The sequence below is a fragment of the Paroedura picta genome, chromosome 18, assembly GCF_049243985.1.
Source record: "Paroedura picta isolate Pp20150507F chromosome 18, Ppicta_v3.0, whole genome shotgun sequence".
Lineage (NCBI taxonomy): Eukaryota > Metazoa > Chordata > Lepidosauria > Squamata > Gekkonidae > Paroedura > Paroedura picta.
In genome coordinates, this window is record NC_135386.1 from 2,376,105 (window position 1) to 2,398,191 (window position 22,087).

At 52.3% G+C, this 22,087-nt stretch overlaps 2 protein-coding genes across 6 annotated transcripts in view; one reads left to right on the plus strand and one right to left on the minus strand.

Annotated features, from left to right (window-relative positions):
* Positions 1-22,087, plus strand: part of IDH3A (isocitrate dehydrogenase (NAD(+)) 3 catalytic subunit alpha) — a 37,213-nt gene that overhangs the window by 4,539 nt on the left and 10,587 nt on the right. Inside the window, exons 3-7 of one of the 4 annotated variants that reach the window (XR_013227511.1) lie at positions 932-1,097; positions 1,390-1,617; positions 2,012-2,881; positions 3,907-4,035; positions 12,922-13,151. Coding sequence is in view for 2 of the 4 variants with exons in the window: in XM_077318358.1 (XP_077174473.1) it covers positions 3,988-4,035 (48 nt within the window). In the remaining 2 variants the exon portion in view is untranslated. Of the gene's footprint in view, positions 1-931; positions 1,098-1,389; positions 1,618-2,011; positions 2,882-3,906; positions 4,036-12,921; positions 13,152-22,087 lie in introns of those variants that run through there. The other 3 variants (XR_013227510.1, XM_077318358.1, XM_077318356.1) reach the window with 3 other exon arrangements.
* On the minus strand, positions 6,745-21,607 carry CIB2 (calcium and integrin binding family member 2). 2 transcript variants are annotated; one of them, XM_077318372.1, is made up of 6 exons: positions 21,185-21,607; positions 16,074-16,108; positions 13,486-13,597; positions 10,247-10,394; positions 8,989-9,184; positions 6,746-6,975 (listed from the first exon to the last, which is right to left on the minus strand). In XM_077318372.1, the coding sequence occupies exons 1-6, from the start codon at positions 21,233-21,235 to the stop codon at positions 6,954-6,956; spliced, it is 564 nt and encodes a 187-aa protein (XP_077174487.1). In that variant the 5' UTR covers positions 21,236-21,607; the 3' UTR covers positions 6,746-6,953. The 2 variants fall into 2 exon arrangements, with proteins under 2 accessions (XP_077174488.1, XP_077174487.1); XM_077318373.1 differs by lacking the exon at positions 16,074-16,108 and having other exon boundaries at positions 6,745-6,975.

Here is a 22,087-nt window from a genome sequence, read left to right on the forward strand (position 1 = left end):
TCTGGCTCCCGTTTTGAGCCATGAATTCGCGCTGCTTCTCTGCCAAAAGGTTAGTATTCTGGCACCACTTAAATTGGGCGAAGAAAGTTTGACAGCGTGGTGTTCTCGGAAAGCGGGGAATTATTCCGTTTTATTTTATCACCTTGTTATGTCTCCGTACCGCCGTCAAACTTTGAAGAGCACAGGATCCTTTTCCCTCAAGGGATGAACAAGACTTGATGCTAGAACTGAAGACTGGGGATCGTTCTTCCTTTATTTATTTATCGTCCGGCAGAGGGGCACCCAGGAAACATAAAGATAGGAAACGGGTAGCCAAGTAGGCAGAACGAGCATGCAGGCCTATCGGGCGACCCTCCTAAAAACATTTCCATTTTCAATCCACTCCATCGCAGCTGGGGAACTCGGTCACATCTCCCTTGAAAGCGCGATGCTCACGTTCCTGTGACTGATGCATTTGGGACCGGGCATTTTGCCCTGTTTAAACAACAGTTTGCCTCGCGGTCTGTTCGCCGGTGAATGACCAGGGAGCCAGATTTCCATTAAACAGTTGTGGGTTTTGCGAACAGCTTATTTGCATTACTTGTCACATCTTTGGGCTCTAACGCCAAGATTTCAGTAGCTTCTTGGAGTCTAGGATGAGGATCTTATGGCATTTGTAGCTTAGCCTGGAGATCTTAGGATTGTCTGGCAGCCAGGCAAGAGGTGTAGGGAGGCGGTTTTCCACGGCCCGCCTCTGCATCATAACCCAAGTGTGCCTTGGGGGTCCCCCATCCAAATGCTAGCCAGGACTGGCCCTACTTAGCTTCCGAGATCTGATTAAATCAGGCAGAACCTCCACTTCCACAGGCCCCTGGGTCGCTTGGGTCACATCCGTAAATCGGTCCATGTTTCTTTCTCCGTCGTCGTGAACTGGGCCGTGTCTTGGTTACAGAGGGAAGGATCGGTGCCGCCATTTTGTCATCAGCTGCCAAAAGAACGGGCGTTATGTCGTTTCGGGAGACACCCAGAGCCACGAGAGCCTCGCCGAATTGGTCAGATACTACCAGGTGTCTGAGATCGAGCCGTTCGGGGAGACTCTTACTGTGGCCTGTTCAAAGGTGGGTCACGATTAGGAAAATCTCCTGGTTCCCCATCCCCTAAGCCAGGGGTAGTCAAACTGCGGCCCTCCAGATGTCCATGGACTACAATTCCCAGAAGCCCCTGCCAGCGAATGCTGGCAGGGGCTTCTGGGAATTGTAGTTCATGGACATCTGGAGGGCCGCAGTTTGACTACCCCTGTCCTAAGCCAATGGCTGCCAAACAGTCTTTTGGATCTTCTGGCTACCCCAGACAATAACTAATATTAGCTCTTTCTATATCTTCTTCGATCCCTCCCTTCTGTCGCCGTAGCCGGAAGAAAAAAACATATACGACGAAATTTCCCTGGAGCCGCGAACGCCCGCGGAGCCAAATCCGGAACTGGTCAGGCAAGGATCCGGCAGTTCTCCCACCGCCAGCCCTGCAGGGAAGGCCGCTCCTGGCCAGCAGTCTGCCAAGTCTAGGCGGAAGCTTCAAGAACAGCAAAAGACCTTGTCGAAGGAGGGGCAAAGCTGGAGCCTGGAGTCTCCCCCAGGAGACGTGAGTTCTAAAGACAAGTGGGGATTCGAACCCGGGTCTCTCAGATACTAATCTGACACTCTCCCCCACTGCCCCACACGAGCTGCTCCCTCCGTATGCTTCCCCAAATAAACTCTTGTGACACATAGAAGACAAGAACGCAGATTAACTAATTTTGGCTGGACAAACTAGGAGGGCTTCCAGCAGGGGATGAAAGGGGTATGGTGTGTCGGATTCAGGTTGGGAAACTGCTGGAGATTTGGGGTAGAGCCTGGTATCCCTGAGGACAGGGATCTCAGTGGGGTGCAATGCCACAGAGTCTGACCTCGATCTTCAAAGAGACCATCTTTCCGTTTTTGAAGGTTGCTGTGCCCCGGGGGACCATTCATCTCTCTTTCTTCCTCTACCGTTTTAGGAACCTGATGCCAGCCCACCCATCCCAGACAGGAGCAGCTTGCTAAGGGCAGAATATCCTGAGGAGAACAAAACAACTATTTACACTGCGCTGAAGCACCTGAAGGAAGAGCGCGTGGAGGAATCGGCAGACGCGGATCAATCCTTCTCAGATCTAGAAGATCCTGGCCAAGGGAACCCCCATCTTAAGCCATCTGATAAATTCTGCGGCAGAAGACCTGCGGAGGCTGGCCGTCCAGGCACGATATATTCTGAAATTGGTGCGGACCAACCCAAGAGCTCTTTGACGCCACCGGAGTCCCGGAGCACTCAACCTTCTCCTCTCACCATGCCGAAAAAGTCCGGCCGCAATTCTCCAACGTCAACTCCTCCCAAGTTATCCCCAAAACTCCCCGATAAGCCGAAGACTCCCACCAAGTCCCAAGGACTGCAGGAAACGCCACGTTCGGCCTCTCCATCATCTGGTGAACGGCATCAGATACCGTCCCCCTCTGGGGCTTCCTCCGATCCCCCCCGGGAGACCCTGTACGGTCAGGTCCATAAGCTCAGGACGCAGAAACCCCCCGCCTGTGTCAGCGACGACCCGTACGAGAGGATTCCTTTCGAGTGGCCTCGGCACAAGATCCACGGACGGGACTCGGAAGGCCTTCCAGAATCTTCCGCGCTGAAGGCCAGAGAGGACCACGAGCAAGCCGGCACCAAGAGCAGCCGCTCTGCCAGGACGCAGAGCTATTCCGAGAACACGTACGAAAAGATCCCCATGCATTTGGCCAAAAGCTCTTCGGCAAGGCACGTGGGCCCCGGGGACAGCACCTACGAGAAAATATCCTTCGTCCCCGGGAGAGGCACAGAGGCGAAGCCGAGTCAAAAGGTATCCGTGAACATCCAGCCCCTGGTAGAGAAGGGGAATGTAGGTTCCGGGGGGAGGGAGGGGGAAAGAATTGCTGTCCCAAAAAAATATGTCCTGGTGCTGCAAGGAATGTTTATATCTCACAAGTGGCCAGAAGAGAGCTTTCCGTTTTCTAGCCGGTATTAAATATGTGGGAGGAAAGAGACACCCAACGGCACCTGGGGTGACCCAGGTGGATTCCCAGGGTAGAGATAAGCAGAGGGGGTTTGCCTCTGTGTAGCCACCCTGGGCTTCCTCGGGGGCCTGCCATTCGCGTTCTGGGCAGGCGAGCAGAGATGTGTTAGCCGTGGCTTGCTTCTGTGTCACCACCCTGGACTTGCCGTTGGCAGATTTGGGTCGATTGTATTTCATGAATATTCCAAGCCCAACTCACGCTCGGTGTGGCGGTTAAGAGCAGTGGCTTCTAACCTGATAAGCCGAGTTATTGCCGGCTGGATGGCCTTGGGCCAGTCACAGTCCTGATAATGCAGTTCTCCCAGAGCGGTAATGTCAAGGCTCTCTCAGCCCCACCTATTTCACAGGGTGCCTGTTGTGGGGAGAGCAAGGGAAGGCGATTGTGAGTCAGTTTTAGACTCCTTCAGCTAGTGAAAAGCAGGGCATATAAATACCAACTCTTCATCTTTTCCTCTGTTAAAAAAGGCTCATGAAAACTTTTCTATACACTGAGATCATGAATTCAGGCTTTATCTTGGTTCCTTCCATGATCAATCTCAGTGTTGTTGTTGTTTTTTTTCAATTTCTATTCTATTTATTTTTATTGTTCCTTTAGCAAAACCATTCAGGGTGAATCCCGCTCTTTCCCGAATGCAGTTGGGGATGTGTTCTTCTACTTGGATTTTAAAAAAGAAAGACGAGATGTAGAATAAAAACAACAATCTATCCCAGCTCCCTCGAAATTGCCCCCCAAAGTGTTGGTCACTAGCCATCTTCAAGTGTCCCAAAATAGGTTTATTTGACTTAACTTATTTTTTTAATCTCCCCAACAGAATGAGAAACCCAGAAGATTTCTCTTTGCTGACAAGAAGACTAAATTCTGAGTTTGCGGTTTGATCCAGGACCGAACCAGCATGGAAAGAGATCTGATTTCATGTCACAAAGAATCTCTCGCTCAGAAGGTTTGATGTGAACTATTACAGATATAATCATATTCTGTTTGGGGATGAAAGCGGTACATTTCTAGGGATCCTTGTAGCAGCAAAATTCAAATATTTCAGGGCCTGTTTCTTTGAAATGTCGTACACAACCTCTGGGCCACAGTTTGACTACCCCTGTTTTAGGAATTTATGGCAAAGATGTATATTCTTAACCCCACATGCAGAGTTTCCTCAACTGGACAGACACCGGAGTTGACCCTTGGAGACTGTACAGACAGCCTTAAGCTAATGGAACAAGTTCTTTCTAGTGTGTCTTTCCATGATGGGGGGAAATCATTGGTGAGATGGTAGTACAGTCTAGTATAGAATAATGTGTCATCGGTTGCCCTGCCTGATTTTGGTGTTGTTCCTTTCCATGATCCTCTTGAATGATTATATAGTTCCAAATGTTCGTTTTCATGGTTCGTCTTCTCGTGTCTTTATGTTGGCCACCTAGGTTCCCGGGCTGGGTGGAAAGATAGCATTAAAATGTTTTACATAATAAATTACGATGATGATAATTTAAAAAAATATAACAAAGGAAACAACTGCATTTTTGGAATCTGCAAGATCCATTGTGTGCATGATTCCAAAGGATATCAAGAATATCCTGCAGGGGGCACCGGAGGAGATGTGCATTTCAGCATAGTTAGAATAGGAAATTCCTGGTGTTTTTCAGAGCATCTCCTCCTGTGCCCTGATTGGCTCAACGGGAGACTTCCTGCTCCTTGGAGCCCACTTCCTCCCTGCTTGCCTCCAGAACGCACAGACAAAACGAAGACAAGAGAACAGTTAGGCAGTTAGACATCTCTCCTCTTTCTACACACAGTGGCTTCTCCTCTTGATTAAAACCATTCTTTTGAGCAGCCCTTTGCTTCGCATCCCTTCTGGCATATTTAAACATAAATAACCCTTTTTTCCGAAATGTTTTCTGGAATGCAAGACAAGCGCTGTCGTTTCCCAGGATCAGATACGGAGTTGGTCTGTGTGACGTGGAGCAGAAGGTAATCTTTTGGTGTAAGACTGAAAATTTCTCTGTGTGTGTGTGTGTCTAGAAAAGCCCTGAGATATCAATTATGGTGCCCCGGAGCCTGAAGCCAGCCCCCTTCCCTTGCCACCTATAATGACTTTCCCAACCCATAAAAAGACTTCCAAAACGGTCTGTCTCAGCAGGCCCAGAGGTGAAGAGGGGTCACCGGAATAAATCTCTTGCCAGCCGCCAGGAACGTGTCCTTGCCGATGTCCTGCCCTGCCCAGTTTCCCCTGACACCACCCCGGCTGTAGGACATTAAATGGAGATTAACGGGAAGCAAAAAATACCCGTTCAAGAAAAGTCGCTTATGTTTTTCGTCACGGCCTGATTCATTTTTGCAGCTGCGGGTCTCGTAATTCAGAAATTCTGGGAGGGGAAGACTTCATTGCAAGGGTGTGCATTAGCCAAGAAACGAGGCCCACAGATCCAAACCGGGCTTATGTCTAGGCATACATGGGACTCAGCCAGAAAGGTACGCTGCACGAAGTGTGCCAATCAATGGCCAACCAAGGAGGGTGATAAATAGCTAATCCAGAAGCCACATGGTGGGTGGTGGAAACATGATACAGCTAAGAACAACAGGAGAGCCTTGCTGGGTCAGACCAGTGAAGGTCCATCTAGTCCAGCATCACACAAGGGCCGGCCAGTTCCTCTGGAGAGCCTTTTTGAGCCTGGCTCATCACTCGAGCAGCCAGCTGGCTTCAGGGGGCCCTGGGGCCTCTGAGAAGAGCTCCTTTTGGGGGGAGGAGGCCGTTACTTTGATCCGCACTCAGGACCACAACCCACAATCTGTCCTAAAATCTCTGGAAATTTTTAATCATTGACGACTTGGATACAGAAGCCAAGGAAACGTATCAGAGCCCTTCGTTTCAGCCGGTTTGAGAACAGCTTTTTTGTACAGGTGTGATTGTCACGGAATTCCAGTTTTCTGCCGTTCCCGGAAGGAACAACAATTCCAGTCTTTGAGCAGAGTTGTTGTCATGCGTTCGATGGGGGAGATTGCATAGCTGGCTTTTTGGGGAGGGGAAAAATTTAAGCCCCTTTCATCGTAAGAATCTTGGATTTCTCCGCCGGTATAGCCTCGGGTTGGTATTTTGAGTAGCTTCCGTTTTGTTTTTTGCGATCAGTCCCAGGAACCAGAGACAAGAACAAACACGACCCTCCCGGACAGCCAGCCGAAGACCCAAATCGTCGCAGTTTGTTGGCAGGAGAAATAAATCACAACTGCAAACAGATGTAGAAAAGGAAAATGTTTCAAGTATCACCGGACGGCCGTGCAGTCTTGGTTGCTTGCAGCCCCTGACGTGATCCCTGCCCGGGGCAAATTCGGACACAGGGCCAATCTATAAACGCCGTCGCAAACAATATTGATTGACAGCTAACCAAATATTGCCTTAATCGGCACTATGGAACGATGGAGAGCAATTCCTTTTACGGCTTGCGTTTTCAATCAGTCAACCACTGGGAGAGTCAGCGTATTTTCTGCCATCTCTCTGTCTCTCTCTCTCTGTCTCTCTCTTTTTTGCTTTGAGGGATAATAGATTATCAAACCTTTACAAATATAAAAATCACGAGACACATGGGACACCTCTGGTTACAAAAATAACACCCCAACGGCTTCATAACAGCATCGCTGGACGACAGTGATGATATCCGCACCCCTCCCACCCGCCCCCAAAAAACACTATAGGTATCCCAAAGATCTTGGAGATCAGAGCTGCTTTTCCGCAGGATTCTGCGATTCCTTTAGTCTCTGTTGCAGAATCCCGCGAGCCCGTCGTGGAGCACAAAGGCCAGCCCACGTGCCTGAGATTCTGAGAAGCAGGGACAGGTTTCTAATTCATCCCCAGAGCTCCTCCTGGCGTTTTCAGATCCGTATATGGAAAGTGCTGCAAAGAAACAAACCAAAAGAGAGAGGAAACGATGAGCCCATGAGAAGCCAGATCTGTTCTCTTAGCACTTTCTCAGCCTCACTTACCTCGTAGGGTGCCTGTTGTGGGGAGAGGAAGGAGAGGCAGCTAGAAGCTGCTTTGAGACATTTCTCAGGAGAGTCATCTGCTGCCCTCTATGAGCAGGCCAACTCTGTCCTACAGCCCCAATTTCCCAACATTGCCAGGCCCCGAATACGTCCCCCAGAACAGGGGCCAGGCAGCATTTGCATCAGGGGTTTTCCTGCCCCGCTCTGAAATATCCCCGCCAATCCAACAGGCCAGGTAGCCCGACCTGCCTTTCCTTCTTGTCCTCTTCCGAGGTTACTGTGCCATCTGTACAAACCTGTCCTCTTCTTGCAAAGAGAGAGCGAGAGAGAGGAAGAAAGAAAGCATAGAAGGAGGAGGGGGGAAAAACCCTTTTGGCTCCTGCAATATTTTATAAAACAATTTCCTGGGGTAAGTGTAACCAGCCTTGTAGAACAGAACACTTAGCCGCTGCCAGGTTCCAGGGCTAATGGCCCCCATTAAAAATGCAGGCCAGTTCCAAAGGATAACGTCCCTTCTGATTTGGGGAGAAAAGGGAACAGGTGAAAGAGGATCAAATTTTTCTGAACCAGCAACTGTCTCGGCCATTTACAACTTATTCCGACTTCTGGGACGCCGGCCAGCGTGGATCGTTTTCTCTGCCTCGGACCGAGATTTGAGCGGAGGGGCTGGGGGGGGGGGGACGGGCGTCTTAGAAACCTTTGAAGGAAAGCAGATCTCCTCAGTAATGAGAAAGCAAATCAGATGCCTTTAATGGCATTCTCTTTCCGACGCCAGAGCACGTTTCTGCCGCGGACTCCAGAAAGCAGCCCGAAGGACGGGGGCGCTCTCCTCGGTCCATCGGATTCGATGGTTTGGGGAAGGGACAACTCTGCCCAGGGTAGCACTGCCAGTGTTTGCCCCAAAAAGATGGGGAGATTGCTGGGTCAGAAACGCCAGGATTGAAGGAAGAAACGACAGGGTCTCTCAGTCAGCAGTGTCTACTCTGAACAGCAGCAGCTCTCCAAGGGTCCCAGATCAAGGCCTTCCCCAACCCCTCCTGCCTGGTCCTTTAACTGGAGATGCCGGGGATTGAACCTGGGACCTTCTGCCTGCCATGCAGAGGCTCTGCCCCTGAGCCAGGGTCCCAGATCAAGGCCTTCCCCATCCCCTCCTGCCTGGTCCTTTAACTGGAGATGCCGGGGATTGAACCTGGGACCTCCTGCCTGCCAAGCAGAGGCTCTGCCCTGAGCCAGGGTCCCAGATCAAGGCCTTCCCCATCCCCTCCTGCCTGGTCCTTTAACTGGAGATGCCGGGGATTGAACCTGGGACCTCCTGCCTGCCAAGCAGAGGCTCTGCCCTGAGCCAGGGTCCCAGATCAAGGCCTTCCCCATCCCCTCCTGCCTGGTCCTTTAACTGGAGATGCCGGGAATTGAACCTGGGACCTTCTGCCTGCCAAGCAGAGGCTCTGCCCCTGAGCCAGGGTCCCAGATCAAGGCCTTCCCCATCCCCTCCTGCCTGGTCCTTTAACTGGAGGTGCCGGGGATTGAACCTGGGACCTCCTGCCTGCCAAGCAGAGGCTCTGCCCCTGAGCCAGGGTCCCAGATCAAGGCCTTCCCCATCCCCTCCTGCCTGGTCCTTTTTAACTGGAGATGCCGGGGATTGAATTTATGAAAATGACTTGCAGTCCAGGGTTGCGATATTTTAAGCCACTTTGATAACCACAGTGAGCGATGTCATTATCTTCAGCTTTGATACCTCTGGATTTTAAAAGTTCAATATTTCCGAAAATAGATAACGATCTGTTTGGACTCATGTGTTCTTGCAAAGGAGTAGAGAATCAAACCCGGTTCTCCAGATTAGAGGCTGCCGCTCTTATCCCCGATGCGAAGCTGGGTGGAAAGCTAGTGTGTCAAGGACGTAGATGAGAAAACGAAGGAACCATACCTCAGGAAATCCGGCGCTTTGGAAATCATGTTCTCAAAATCGGGGAACCCTAGTTTCCCGTCGGCGTCCATGTCCGCTTCGTCGATGACCTTTTCGCACACCAGCGTGACCTCCTCTTCCGTCAGCTCTTCTTTCGTCAGCTTGTTGAGGGTCTGTTCCAGGTCCGATTTACAAATGAAGTTGTCCGTGTTGAAATCTTCAGCGGTGCAAAGGCCGGGTTGGGAGGGAGGGAGAGAGAGAGAGAAAGAGAAAAGAAAAAGACGGCGATTCTTCCACTGGCATTGGAAGTCACGGCTTACAGATGGGCTTTTGCACGAGCAAAGAGAGGGCTTGGAGAGAACAGGGACTGGCTCAAGGTCACCCAGCAGGCTTCGTGGGGAGCTGGGGATCGAACCCGCTTCTCCAGATCGGAGGCTACTGCTCTGAACCTGTACCCCATCATCCAGGAGACCCCAACTCACTCCAGACTCCAAAGATCCCCTCCCCTGGAGACAAAATGATGCCTTTAGTCTGTAGAGGGTGAACTCGATAGCATGACACCCTCACAAGGTCCTTCCCCTCCCCATATCTCCCCCCCCCCCACAAAAAAGAAATCTCCAGGTATTTCCCAACCCTGAGTTGGCAACCTGATTTAGAATGGTCTGCTTTCAGGGACGCACTTCCTCTCTGGAGATAGCACCCTGAGCCGTAAGGGATAAAGGTAAAGGTAAAGGTCTCCCCTGTGCAAGCACCGAGTCATGTCTGACCCTTGGGGTGACGCCCTCCAGCGTTTTCATGGCAGACTCAATACAGGGTGGTTTGCCAGTGCCTTCCCCAGTCATTGGGGGAAGGGATGGAGATATACAAATCTAATAAATACATTTGGGGGGCAGAACCTGAGGACAGCGGGGTTTGAGGAAGGGAAGAAGTCCAGAGGGCATAATGCCAGAGAGCACCCCCAGCCCCCCCCCCCAAGCAGTCATATTCTCCAGGGGAACCGATCTCTGCCGCATGGAGATCAATAATTCCAGACCTGGAGGCTGGCCACCCTAACAGGAAGGTTAGAGGGCGACAGATAGACCAGGGATCTCTAATGTAATTCTGGGAGATCTCCAGGCCCCAGCTGGAGGTTGGCAATTGCCCATCACCTCTGTCTCGTCCCTCCCATCTTGGCTTCCTAGCCTGTAGGTCCCTCAGGGCAGGGACTGGGTTTTCAGTGCTCTACAAAGCACCCTGCAGGGTCAGGGCAGCCCAGGGGACGCTAACCAGGCGTCCTTACCGTAGACCTTAAAGGCATAGATTGCTTTCAGCTCCCGGGGAGCCGTTTCGCTGAGTACAGAGAACATGTCGACAAAGTCGTTGAAGCTGAGGTTTCCCTCCCCGTCTTCCGAAAAGGACTGGACGATCCGCTCCTTGAAGGGGTTCTCCTGCAGAAAGACAGCGGGTCCCGTGAGCGACTTGCCGACAAAGGGCTGCCCATTTTCCTCGCGGAAATGCAAACTGGCAGGCTTAACAAAGCAAACGGCCTTTTAAGAGGGCCTGGCTCAAACATATCGGCTTGCTTGGCTTTGAGCTGTTTTCAGCGGCTGCTGTTGATGCAAAGAAGGGGAAAGCGCAAAACGCCGAATAACGGTTGACGGACATAAAGTTGCCGTGTAACGGGCAAGATGTATTGACACTTGACACATGACACAATGAGTTTATACAGATACACAAGCGGCAATCCGAAGATATCTGCGTATGTCTAGAAAGCCGGCTATACAAGGTTGCTGTTAGAGCTTTGCTAGAGGAATTATCGGTTCTGGGTCACCAAGTTCCCCTTTGTGGCAGTGAAGTTCTGTCTACTTCTGGCATCTCCTGCAGATATGAAGCTGCTTTAGACTGAACCAAGCACTTGGTCCTTCGAGGGGAGTATTGCCTACCCTGACTGGCAGCAGCTTTCCAGAGTCGCAGGCTGAGATCTTTCCCCTCCCCTCCTGCCTAGTCCTTTTTAAGTGGAGATGCCGGGGATTGAACCTGGGACCTTCTGCCTGCCAAGCAGAGGCTCTGCCCCTGAGCCAGGGTCCCAGATCAAGGCCTTCCCCATCCCCTCCTGCCTGGTCCTTTAACTGGAGATGCCGGGGATTGAACCTGGGACCTCCTGCCTGCCAAGCAGAGGCTCTGCCCCTGAGCCAGGGTCCCAGATCAAGGCCTTCTCCCTCCCCTCCTGCCTGGTCCTTTAACTGGAGATGCCGGGGATTGAACTGGGGACCTCCTGCCTGCCAAGCAGAGGCTCTGCCCCTGAGCCAGGGTCCCAGATCAAGGCCTTCCCCATCCCCTCCTGCCTGGTCCTTGAACTGGAGATGCCGGGGATTGAACCTGGGACCTCCTGCCTGCCAAGCAGAGGCTCTGCCCCTGAGCCAGGGTCCCAGATCAAGGCCTTCCCCATCCCCTCCTGCCTGGTCCTTTAACTGGAGATGCCAGGGATTGAACCTGGGACCTTCTGCCTGCCAAGCAGAGGCTCTGCCCCTCAGCCAGGGTCCCAGATCAAGGCCTTCCCCATCCCCTCCTGCCTGGTCCTTTAGCTGGAGATGCCGGGGATTGAACCTGGGACCTTCTGCCTGCCAAGCAGAGGCTCTGCCCCTGAGCCACAGCTCTCCACTGCCCTGTGGGTGGCAATCCAGTCCTGCATGCTCAGAAGAACACTTTGATGCACTTCCATTTGGCTATACTTGGCCTACGGGGGGGATGAGCTGCTCAATGCAGGAATCGGTCAGGCACTGAAACGGCATGAATTTTATTCTTTTAGCAGGGTCTACTCTGGACTCTTTGAGTCGGTGCTTAGGCGGGACCCTGCCACAAATCCCAAACAGGGCGCAGACGGCCCCCTCCTTGAGACAGAATATCTGGGGCTTCAGCGTTCTCTTCTTTCCTAGGCTGCGGCCTCGCGACCTCCTGGTTTCCCTTACAGCCGAGAGTGTATCGCCACTGGATCCAGTTACCGCTTGCAAACGAGGGGAATTCAGAAGCAGCCTTGGCTAATGAAAGTGGATGGCACCTCACTCCCGGACACTTGATCTAGAGGGCAGGTTGTGGGGGGGGGGGTGTACAGGAAACAAACCAGCCTGCGAAGCAATTTTATCCTACTTCCCGGTTCATCTGACCCAATTAAGCTGGAATCTGGACGGAGTGAAAAAAGAAAAGGAATTGTCCATCCATGAGCATAGAAACCTGCCTGCAGCAAGTCAGGCCTTTGGTCCCACAAGACAAATTTTATCTAGGTCAGGGAAGGATCTGTGGGCCTATGGATCAGGGGCAGAACCAGGTTCAATCCCCAGCATCTTCAGTTGAAAGGACCAGGCAGGAGGGGATGGGAAAGGCCTCAGCTTGAGACCCTGGAGAGCCACTGCCAATCTGAGCATACAAGGTTTTGTAAAGAGAGAGGAGAGAGAGAGAGTCCTAACAGTCTAACTGACTGACATTATTCTTTTGCAGTCAGGAGGAAGTGGGCTCCAAGGAACAGCAAGTCTCCAATTGTGCCAATCAGGACACAGGAGGAGATGGTTTTGAGGGGAAGTGTCAGGAATTTCCTAATCCAGCTATGCTGATGGGCCATAGGACATTCTTCACCTGCTGTTGAATCCGACACAGCACAGATCACGCTTATCCCAACCCTGATGTTGGGATCAGTCCCACACCAAGCTCAGACACAGCCTCGTTTTGTCTCGGCTCTTCTGGCAACGCGTCGAACGTTACCCCCTCTGCTGTCCATTTGATCTGGAGACGCAACCCAGGAATTTTAGCCTGAACCGTCCTCTCGCCCCGCGACTATCTGAAGTTACAAGGCTATAGCTATGATGTAAAGTAATCCTCGGGGTTGGGAGCAGGTCAACGCATGCCTAGCTGCAAAGGAGGGACCAGCATTGGCCGGGGATTTCTTTTGATGCCATTTATTTCACCTTTCTCTATTTTAAGGATTTTTGCCTGCTTCTTCTGCGTACGTCGTCGGAGGCGACCGGCTTGCAACGAACCGAGCCAGGTCGATAAAGCACCAGAAAAGGAACAAGAAATGCTAAAGCAAGAAACGCAGCGTAAGATATTGGCCCCCATCGACCCCACGCGTGCTTAGAAAGTGGGCAATTGCCCCACAAAGCCGATCGCTGAAGACCAATCTCGTAGCTGGCTCCGCCTCCCCTGGCCGCCATGTTGTGGGGGACTCCACTTTCTGCCCTCTCAAGAATTCCAAAAGCCGTCAGGCTTTCAAAAAGGGCCGAGGAAATTGAAACGGCAGGTTACAAAGAGCAGTGCTGCCATTCTCAATTAGTCTCCCCGGTTGGTTACAAGTTAAAAGGGGGGTGCCTTAATTAAAAATCCGACAGTGCATTTTAACACAAGGAATTGTGCTCATGGCCAAAGGGTAATCGTCCCTGTTACAACGCTCGGGAAGCTTTATGGAGACGCCATAAACCTTCGCTGCCCTCATTTAATGTTAAGATTCTCTTCCCAGGGCTACGTTGTGGTGATAACCGAAAGAGATACCTTCAGCTCCGGCATGTTTACTATGAGCTGCATAGGGAGGGTCACGCCTGGATCTCTCTTATAGTCCATGGGCACCATGTTTGGGGCGAGTTCGTGGTATCGTCCGTGCAACCTGAGAACAGAAGAGCAGAAGAGAAGCCACGTTGGGGGAGGCAGCGTGGAAGCAAACAGACCCTCAGACCAAAGAGAGGATCTGTCAGCAACGAGTTCCATTTTTCCCAGTAAGGAGAGTTTCTGCCGCTCTGAAGCGTTAGAAGCAAGCAACCACGACAACCCTGCGGGACAAGGCAAGCTCCGAAAGGGAAGAGCACCTGCTTTGTGCTACTCCGTGTGTTGGAAAACGCAAGGCCTGTCATGTGCATGGTTCCAAGACACGTGAAGAATAACCTGCAGGGGGCATCGGAGGAGAAGTGAATTTGGCATAGTTAGAATAGCACCTTCTTGATGTTTTTCAAATCTCGCTCCCTCCCTGCTTGTCTCCAAAACGGAAGAACGGGACATTCAGACAGGACTCTCTCTCTCTTTCTCCTCTTTCTATACAAAGCCAGCTGCTGCACAACTCTTGGAGTATTTAAACTCAATTTACATCCAGTGGCACAATCAGGGTTTTTTTCTAACCCCTGACTGGCCACCAGCCCTACCTAGGCAGCACGTGCAAAGAGAGGACAAATCCTTCCTGAGCCTCCTCATTAATCTCCCAGCGGGCTGCCAGCCGCACAGCCTTGGCATTAAAAACTCCCCGCAAAGCGGACCGGCTGGAAACGGGAAGATAAAAGCGGGTAATGGCTCATTGATTAGGAGGCCGGAGTGCCCATCAGACCGTGAGAGGCCCAAAACATGCCATTAACTCTTCCGCCGTCTCCACATTAGCACCAGTCGATACCGGCGTGGGGAGGAGAGATTGCAGGGCATTTGTTGGGGAGGGAGGGCATGCGCTTGCATGGGGTGTCAAAGGTGCCTTGCCACGGACGTGCACAATCGGTTCTAGGGAGTACAGTTTTCCCCCACCCTTTTGCCAAGGAGTTTAGGATATTGTGTTTTATAAGGATGCTGCATGTCATGACCACTCTCCCAGAAGTGAAGCTGTGAGAAGACCCTCAGAAGAGCCCTGCTGGGTCAGGCCAGGGAGGGTCCACCTAGTCCAGCCTCCTGCCTCACCCAGGGGCCAGCCAGTTCCTCTGCAGGGCCAGCAGCAGGGCAGAGAGGCTGGGGCCATTCCCTGATGTCGTCTCCTGGCTCTGGGACTCAGAGGCTTTAATGCCTCTGAATGCGGAGGTTCCCATCAGCCACTATGGCTCATAGACACTGAGAGCCCCATGAATGAATCTCATCCCAAGCTGTTTACTCCCGTGGCCACCACGGCATCCTCTGGCAGCAAATTCCTAATCTTACTGACTGTCTATGTCAAGTCCTATCGGCAGTGAGAACAGGAATAAGACCCCTTACAAAAATCAAATCTAAGTTTCTGAGTTTCCTGCAGGCCAACGTCTGCACGCGCCCCTCCAGCCTCACCACGCAAATTGCTGCCTGCCAAGCGGGAGCGTCTGTTTTTCATCTCCCTCTATTATCCGTGCCCCCTTGCTCAGGGCTGACGCGCTATTAGATCATGCCGTATCTTTCCCTCCTGATATTTGCCTTCCGAATCAATCTCTGGGCGAGACCCAGCACAGGCAGAGATCCCCGGAATAAATCAGGCACCATCCGGCAAAGCCAGCCGATCAAACTCCTTCTCAAACTCGGCCGGTCTGTTCTTCTCTGCTCTCCAACAGAACCGAGAACCCTGTCACCTCGGCGGGACAAGGGGACTGCCGTTCATTTAAAAATATATATTATTTCACTTCCAAGGATCACTGAACATGGAAGCAATTGTAAAAGAAGAACAAGGAAACGTAGAATTCTCCAGCGGGTCTACGCTAGACACGGAAGGACATCTGGACAGCCGTGCAGATCAGACTGACCGTCCTTCTAGCCCTGGATCCTGTTTTCCTACAGTGACAGCCAGGAATCTTGCACACTGCAGTGGACTTATGGCAAACCCACAGATTAGCAGGTCCCCTGACAGGCAGTCTTCAAGCAGTAACTGGGCAGATACGTATCTTGTATGCTTTAGGCTGGTTCTACATGGAGCGGGGGGTTGGATTAGACAGCCTCTATGGCCTCTTCCCAGTCCAGGGGAATTCTTAGAGTTCCCCTGTTGCTGAAATATTCATTTTGCTAGCCTCTTCCTCTCACCGGAGGGCGGGAATGCCCTCCAGAAGAGTTTGCGCTTTTTGAGTCCCTGGGATTGAGAATATGTTCCAGGGGTCAACTGACCTTTGAACTTACCTGGCAGCCAAGAACGAGCAACATCGCAGGGGGCGATTGGCCCAGACCTAGGCCGCGGTGACAAGAACAATGATGTCAACCACAAACACCCGCAGGCATCGTGGTCCGAGGGGAACAGACCAAACTCCTTTGGCTACAGCCGGATCAGCTTGGCCCTCATACGGATTTGACGTCCCGGCCGCCTCCCCCACCCCTGACAATTGAGTCATCCTTAGCTCATCCTCTCCAAATTATCAGAGCAGAACAGACGGGGATCTGCTTACCGAAGGATCTCCTTTCTTGTGAAGAAGGTGCAGTCCTGCAACAGTACAAGAGAGAGAAGACAATGAAAAAGCTTTGAACATTGGGAGAGCTGGCCAGAGGACTACCTTCTTCCTGCTCCTGTGAGTATGTCCGTGCTGACTCCCCCAGGTTGTGCTATGAGAATGAAGAACACAAGAAGACACCCAAGAAAAATGGTTGAAGAAAGGAAGGTGTGGAGCGCTCACAACAGCATGCAACGTGAAGCCCTCCCAACTTGACTATGGCGAAAATCAAAAGTAAACCATGCCCTAGTTTGACAAAAAGCAGAAGAGCTGGCTATGTATACCCCGCTTTTCACAACCCAAAGTTATTCCCAAAGCAGCTTCCAAACTCCTTTCCATTCCCCACCCCACAACAGACACCCTGGGAGGTAGGTGAGAGCTCTGTGAGAACTGCTTTATGAGAACAGCTCTAAGGGAACTGGGCTTGGCCCAAGGTCACCCACACGTGGAGGAGAGGTGGGGAATTGAACCCAGTTCTTCCGATTGGAGTCCACTGCTCTTTAACCTCTACATTTGCTGGCAGGGGCTCATGGGAACTGTCGTCCATGGACATCTGGAGGACCACAGGTTGACTACCCCTGCTCTACATCACGCTCCGTGACGGTTGACGGTCTAAATTCTAAAACAACCGACCCCCCCCCCCGGGAATCAGACTGGACCGGTTTGGGTTTCCAGACGCCCTTATCAGGATTCTAACTTGGGCATCAATTATTAAGTGCTCTTACCGCCTTGCTGAGGGAGCGAGGGGCGGAGGGGGGCTCTCCTCTTTGGGCATATTGTGTGGCCGAATAAAGTTACCGAGCCACAAAGCGAGGGGCTGAAGACGGCACGAACGGAAACAGGAGCCAGAGGGCCCTGCCTCCTTCCCCTGCAGCGTCAATGCCCGGCTCCAAAGCTATCGCTCCGAGGTGCGCAGTTTGCCGGCAAGGGAGCCGGATCCCTTTGTGGCCGGCGATCCGCCTGGTAATCGGAGAGGCTCGGAAAAAGAGCCAAGCCGTTACTTAACGGGAGCATCGACAACAGGCCTCCGCGTGGAAGGTAATCACAACTAGCCAAAGTCACCCAGCTGCGGAGCACGAGAGCTGCCCTGCTGGAGCGCGTGGCACCCAGGAGCTGGCTGTGGAGATTGCTCTTTTAAGTTCTTTTAAGAATCGCCATTGTGTTACCGTGTTCTGCCTTCTTCCTGCAGCGTTGCAGAGTTATCCCGTGCCTCACTTCCTGGCAGCGTGGGGTTGGCTCCACCTCTATTTGGTGGTGGCACCTCCAGCCCATTGCCCGAATTCCCAAGCTGGCTCCAAATAGTCAGGGTCCAGGGCCGATATCCAACCTCAAATGGCCAGATTGGGAAGCCCTCATTCGCAGGTGTGCTGCCTTTGGATATGGAGGTTCAATTTAGCTATCACGTCCAATCCCTGTCAAGAATCCTTCCCTGGATGGATCCCCTTTCAAAAAAGGGGAGAGGAGGAGGAGGTGCTTTTTGCACCCCGCTTTTCACCAGCCGAAGGAGTCTGAAAGCGGCTTGCAATCACCAATTTTGGGGCTCAGAGAGCCCTGAAAGAACCACTCTGCGAGACCAGCTCTGCGAGAACAGTGACTGGCCACAGGTGACCTAGCTGGCTGAACGCGGAGGAAGAGCCGGGAATCAAACCTGGTTCTCCAGATTAGAGATTGCTGGCTCTTCAGCACTACAGCACGCCAGCTCTCCGGTCCAGAATCCCAACATTCAGGGTCCTGTTTTGTGGAATCAGCAGAAAGCCAATTTAGAACCTATATTGCCCCCTCAAGCGGGGAGAGAACAAGTCCCAGGCCGAAATTAACTACATCTCACCCCTGGCTAGCAGCACCGATTGGTTTTGTCGTGGGAATCAGCCCCTGGAAACCAACCGGACTGGACCCAATGAGGCTTACTTCTGAGCAGGCCTGCTTAGGATGGCACCGTGCAATAAACAGGATCCGAATCTCCGAAACGGCGACCCCCTTAGCCAAAACGGGCAGCCTGTACAGCCAGGCAAACCCGAAGCCAATTTTACTGGCTCCCCCCCCTCATTGGCCAGAGCACAGGCACTTGAATCCCGATTGAATTAAAATGTTTGGAGCTGGGAGCGATGGAGATGAATCATCCAAGCTGCACAGAGCCATTGCATTGAGACGGAAAACTGCCCGAGGGCAAGGAATGTCATTAATGAACATGGCAGAATTAAGGGGGTGGGAAGAGTCGATCCGCCCCCCCCAAAGCAGGGCTGATGTATATTTTTCCGGAGGAGGGACCCTCAGAACTAGCAGAGTCTACGTTGCAAGGAGAACCCCAAAAACCAGAGTCCATTGGCACCTTTAAGACCAACAAAGCTTTATTCATGGCGGGAGCTTTCAAGTCGAATCTTGACTGGTCTTAAAGGTGCTACGGGACTCTGTTTTTGCCGTGCTACTTCAGACCAACGCGGCCACCCGCTTGGGTCTCCTTGGACACCGTCGTCCTCCCCAGGGAGACTCGCCCGGCTCTCTCCATGATTCAGGAACTGATCATATTTGAACCGCAAGGTTGAGGATTCTCCGGGCGAGATGGAACAGAATGTCTCTTTTCCGGCTGGCTGTTCTTGCTGTCCTTGGTCAATCGTTGCGATTTGAACGTTCCTCTCGGGATGGTCATCAGCCTGCTCGAGGATCCCCCACAATGGCGGGGGTGGAACCCCTTGTCATTAAGAAGCTGCTTCTGAAAGCCATGGAGCAGCAGCATTTCGAGTTTTCGGCGGGCTGTAATGTCGGACCACTCCTGTGCTCGCTCCAGTTCCTGGAGGGCCACCCTTGGAACAGGCCGTGGTCCTGACCCCCTTGGCCACCTCTATCCTTGGGCCGCATAGGTTTTCATTTCCCTGCACGGCCCAGCTCCCCCTGCTGGCCTTATATCCGGCTGGCTCCTCTCCTCCAGTCCGTTCGACAGGAGACAGACGGAACGCCCGAGCGGAAGGCCAAAGTGGAAGTCCGGCCACGTGTGTCAAAGGATTCAACTGCCCGTGAAGCACGGGAGATCCACAAGCAGATCTCCGATGGCAGATTTTTTTGTTTGTTTTAACTTTAAAGGGCAATTCTAGCGGTGGTTGGAGCTCTGTGGTATGGTAGGAGGATCTCAGACCCCTTCTCCCAAATGGGAACCTTATCAACTTGTTATTCCTGTAAAGCCCTTGATTCTGTCAAACACCTCCATTTATGGCCCACCCTCTGCCAGTATGTGTACAATTCCCGTTTTTGAGGAAACGTGCTGTGCACATGACAGCTTACCCTTTGAATAAGATTTTGTTGGTCGTAAAGGTGCCCCTGGATGCAAACTTTCTTCCTTTCTTGCAATGTCATTGTTCTTGTTAGTCATTGTTAGTCTTGTTAGTCACTTACATCAGAAGAACTGTTTTTCATGCTCCGCTTTTCACTACCTGAAAGAGTCTCAAAGCGGCTTACGATCACCTTCCTTTCCTCTCCCTGAAACAGGCACCCTGTGAGGTAGGTGAGGCTGAGAGAGCTCTGTGAGAACTGCTCTGTGAGAGCAGCTCTAACAGGGCTTCGACAGGCCCAAGAACACCCAGGGAGCTGCATGCGGAGAAGCTGGGAATCAAACCCGGCTTTCCCGATGAGAGGCCACTGCTTAACCGTACGCCAAGCTGGCCATTAAAAGGACTAATGGAAGATATGAAGGAATTTTAACTGGGCAACCATCGGTCCACCTAGCTCAGCCTTGTCTGCTCAGACTGTCAGCCGCTCTCCAGGGTCTCCCCTGGAGGTCTCGCACGTCACCTACAACCTGGCCCTTTCGGCTGGAGGTGGCAGGAATTGAACCCAGGGCCTCCTGCCGGCTAAGCAGAGTCTCCCCCACTGAGCCACTAATCCACAACCAGCTTGGGGTCCCCCCACCGGGATGCGTACGTCCCATTTCCTTTGCAGCTGAAGTGACGGCGACGGATCGAGGACCTGCTATTCACCTCGAATGACATCAATTCTAAACATTATTTCTGCAGCCAAGCGGGCCGTGGATCTGGCTGCGTCTGGGTGTGTCAGGGCCGAACGGAGTTATTTTTTCTGCCTGCGATGGAGCATGATTTTGCTGGCGGCCCCACCTTCTGACATGACACAAACGCTCCCCCTCTTCCCAAGCTGACTCGCCTAAAAGGTCCGGAAGGGCAGAAGAGACGGCTTCTCCCTTGGAGGGATTTGTATTCCGGATTAACTTGCAACTCCTCCAATTCTGATTGGATGGGACCCACCCGGCCCAACGCATTCACTGGCAAAGACCCCATCGATCCCCACAAGATTCTCTGGCGTGGCTGCAGGATCCTTTGGGAAAGATCCCTCTCTTGCTTTGCTTTTGTCGGGAGGCATCTGAATTGCTCCAGTCTCATCCTCATCTTTTTCGGGTCAAAAAGAGGCCAAATTCCGGCCGTTCCTGACACTCCAGACCTTTCTGAGTTGTGTCCTGAGATCTGGGACCATGTAAACGGGAGAAGCAAGACTCGGTCGCAAGAATCCCCCAATATTTTGACATGCCCTAACCCTGATTGGGATTGCCGAGATGAGCCGAATCTCGTCAGCTCTTGGCAGCCAAGCTGGGACAGCCCTGGACAGAAGGATCGTGAAACAGAGGTAGGCCTTGAAAGCCCATAAATCAGCAGTGCCTTCCCAGCACCCCAAAACACAGAGCTTGGGTCGTTTGGCATTGCCTTGTACAGATCTGGCCAAGGCTCGATCTGTCAAACGGGTAGCAAGATTTCAAGAAAAGGGGAGTCTTTGCAAAGGCTCACTACGCCAGATCCTTCTTTGGGATCTTCTGCATCCAAGACATGTCCTCTTCTGCTGGGTCACAGCCTCTCCCCCAAACCTTCGCTCTGTTAGCATCCAAGGCAGCAGAGTTGGCTTGGGTGCCTTGGGGAAAGAGGCATTGTGTGTGTGTTTTTCCCCCCTGCTTCTGTGGCAGGGGAGGGGGGCTCCGAAATTTCCGGCTGTCTTTGCACAAACAAGGTGGCGCGCCCAGAGAAGCCCCCCACCCACCCCTCCTCCAGGAGCACACCGGCTAGGATGCTGCTTACCTGGTAGGCGTCCAGTTGATCATCGGTAAATATTGTCTGCTTATTCCCCATCTTGAGCAGAGAACCCTCTCGGCGTGGAAAAGCATCCCATGGCAGGATTCAGGCGGTCTCTGTCCGGCAGGCATTTATAGCAGGCGTGTAACTTGACCAAGCGGAAGAAAATCCCAGAGACCGCATCGAATACGCTCGGCTTTTCTGTCTCCGGAGAGCGCTGGCGGGGCCCGGGAGCCGGAGGGTTTGACAATCCCCGCACAGGTGTCACCCAGAAAGGGGGCAGGTGTGCGTCCTCGGCTCCTGCAGAAAGGATCCCGGAAGGCGGGGGATGGACGGGGAGCGTCCGGGGTCTGGAGAAACCATCGCTTCTGCCTCCGATCTCCAAGGCAGGCAGAGAAATCTATAACCCTCCTCTTTTTCTGTCCCTACCTCAGACCAGAAAGGGATTGGGCCACTAGGGGGCAGTGGTGACCGTCCCTCTCTCTCTCTCTTTTTTCCTCCCCGTTTTGCAAAACCAGTTTTTTATGGACTTCAGTCCCATACTGACTCACTTGGAGGAAAATGTCCCGTCCCTGTCCTGTAGAGCAGGGGTAGTCAACCTGTGGTCCTCCAGATGTCCATGGACTACAATTCCCATGAGATTCTCATGGGAATTGTAGTCCATGGACATCTGGAGGACCACAAGTTGATAACCCCTGCTGTAGAGGCACCTTCATTACCTCCTTTATATCCTCACCATGACCCTGGGAGGTGGGTTAGGCGGAGAGAGAGAGAGAGAGAGACTTCCCCCAAATCCCTCAGCGAGATTCCATGGCAAAGTGGGGATTCGAACTTTGGATTCTTACCTTCTAGCATTCTAACTAGAAGAAGAAGAAGAGTTGGTTTGTATACCCCACTTTTCAGTACCCA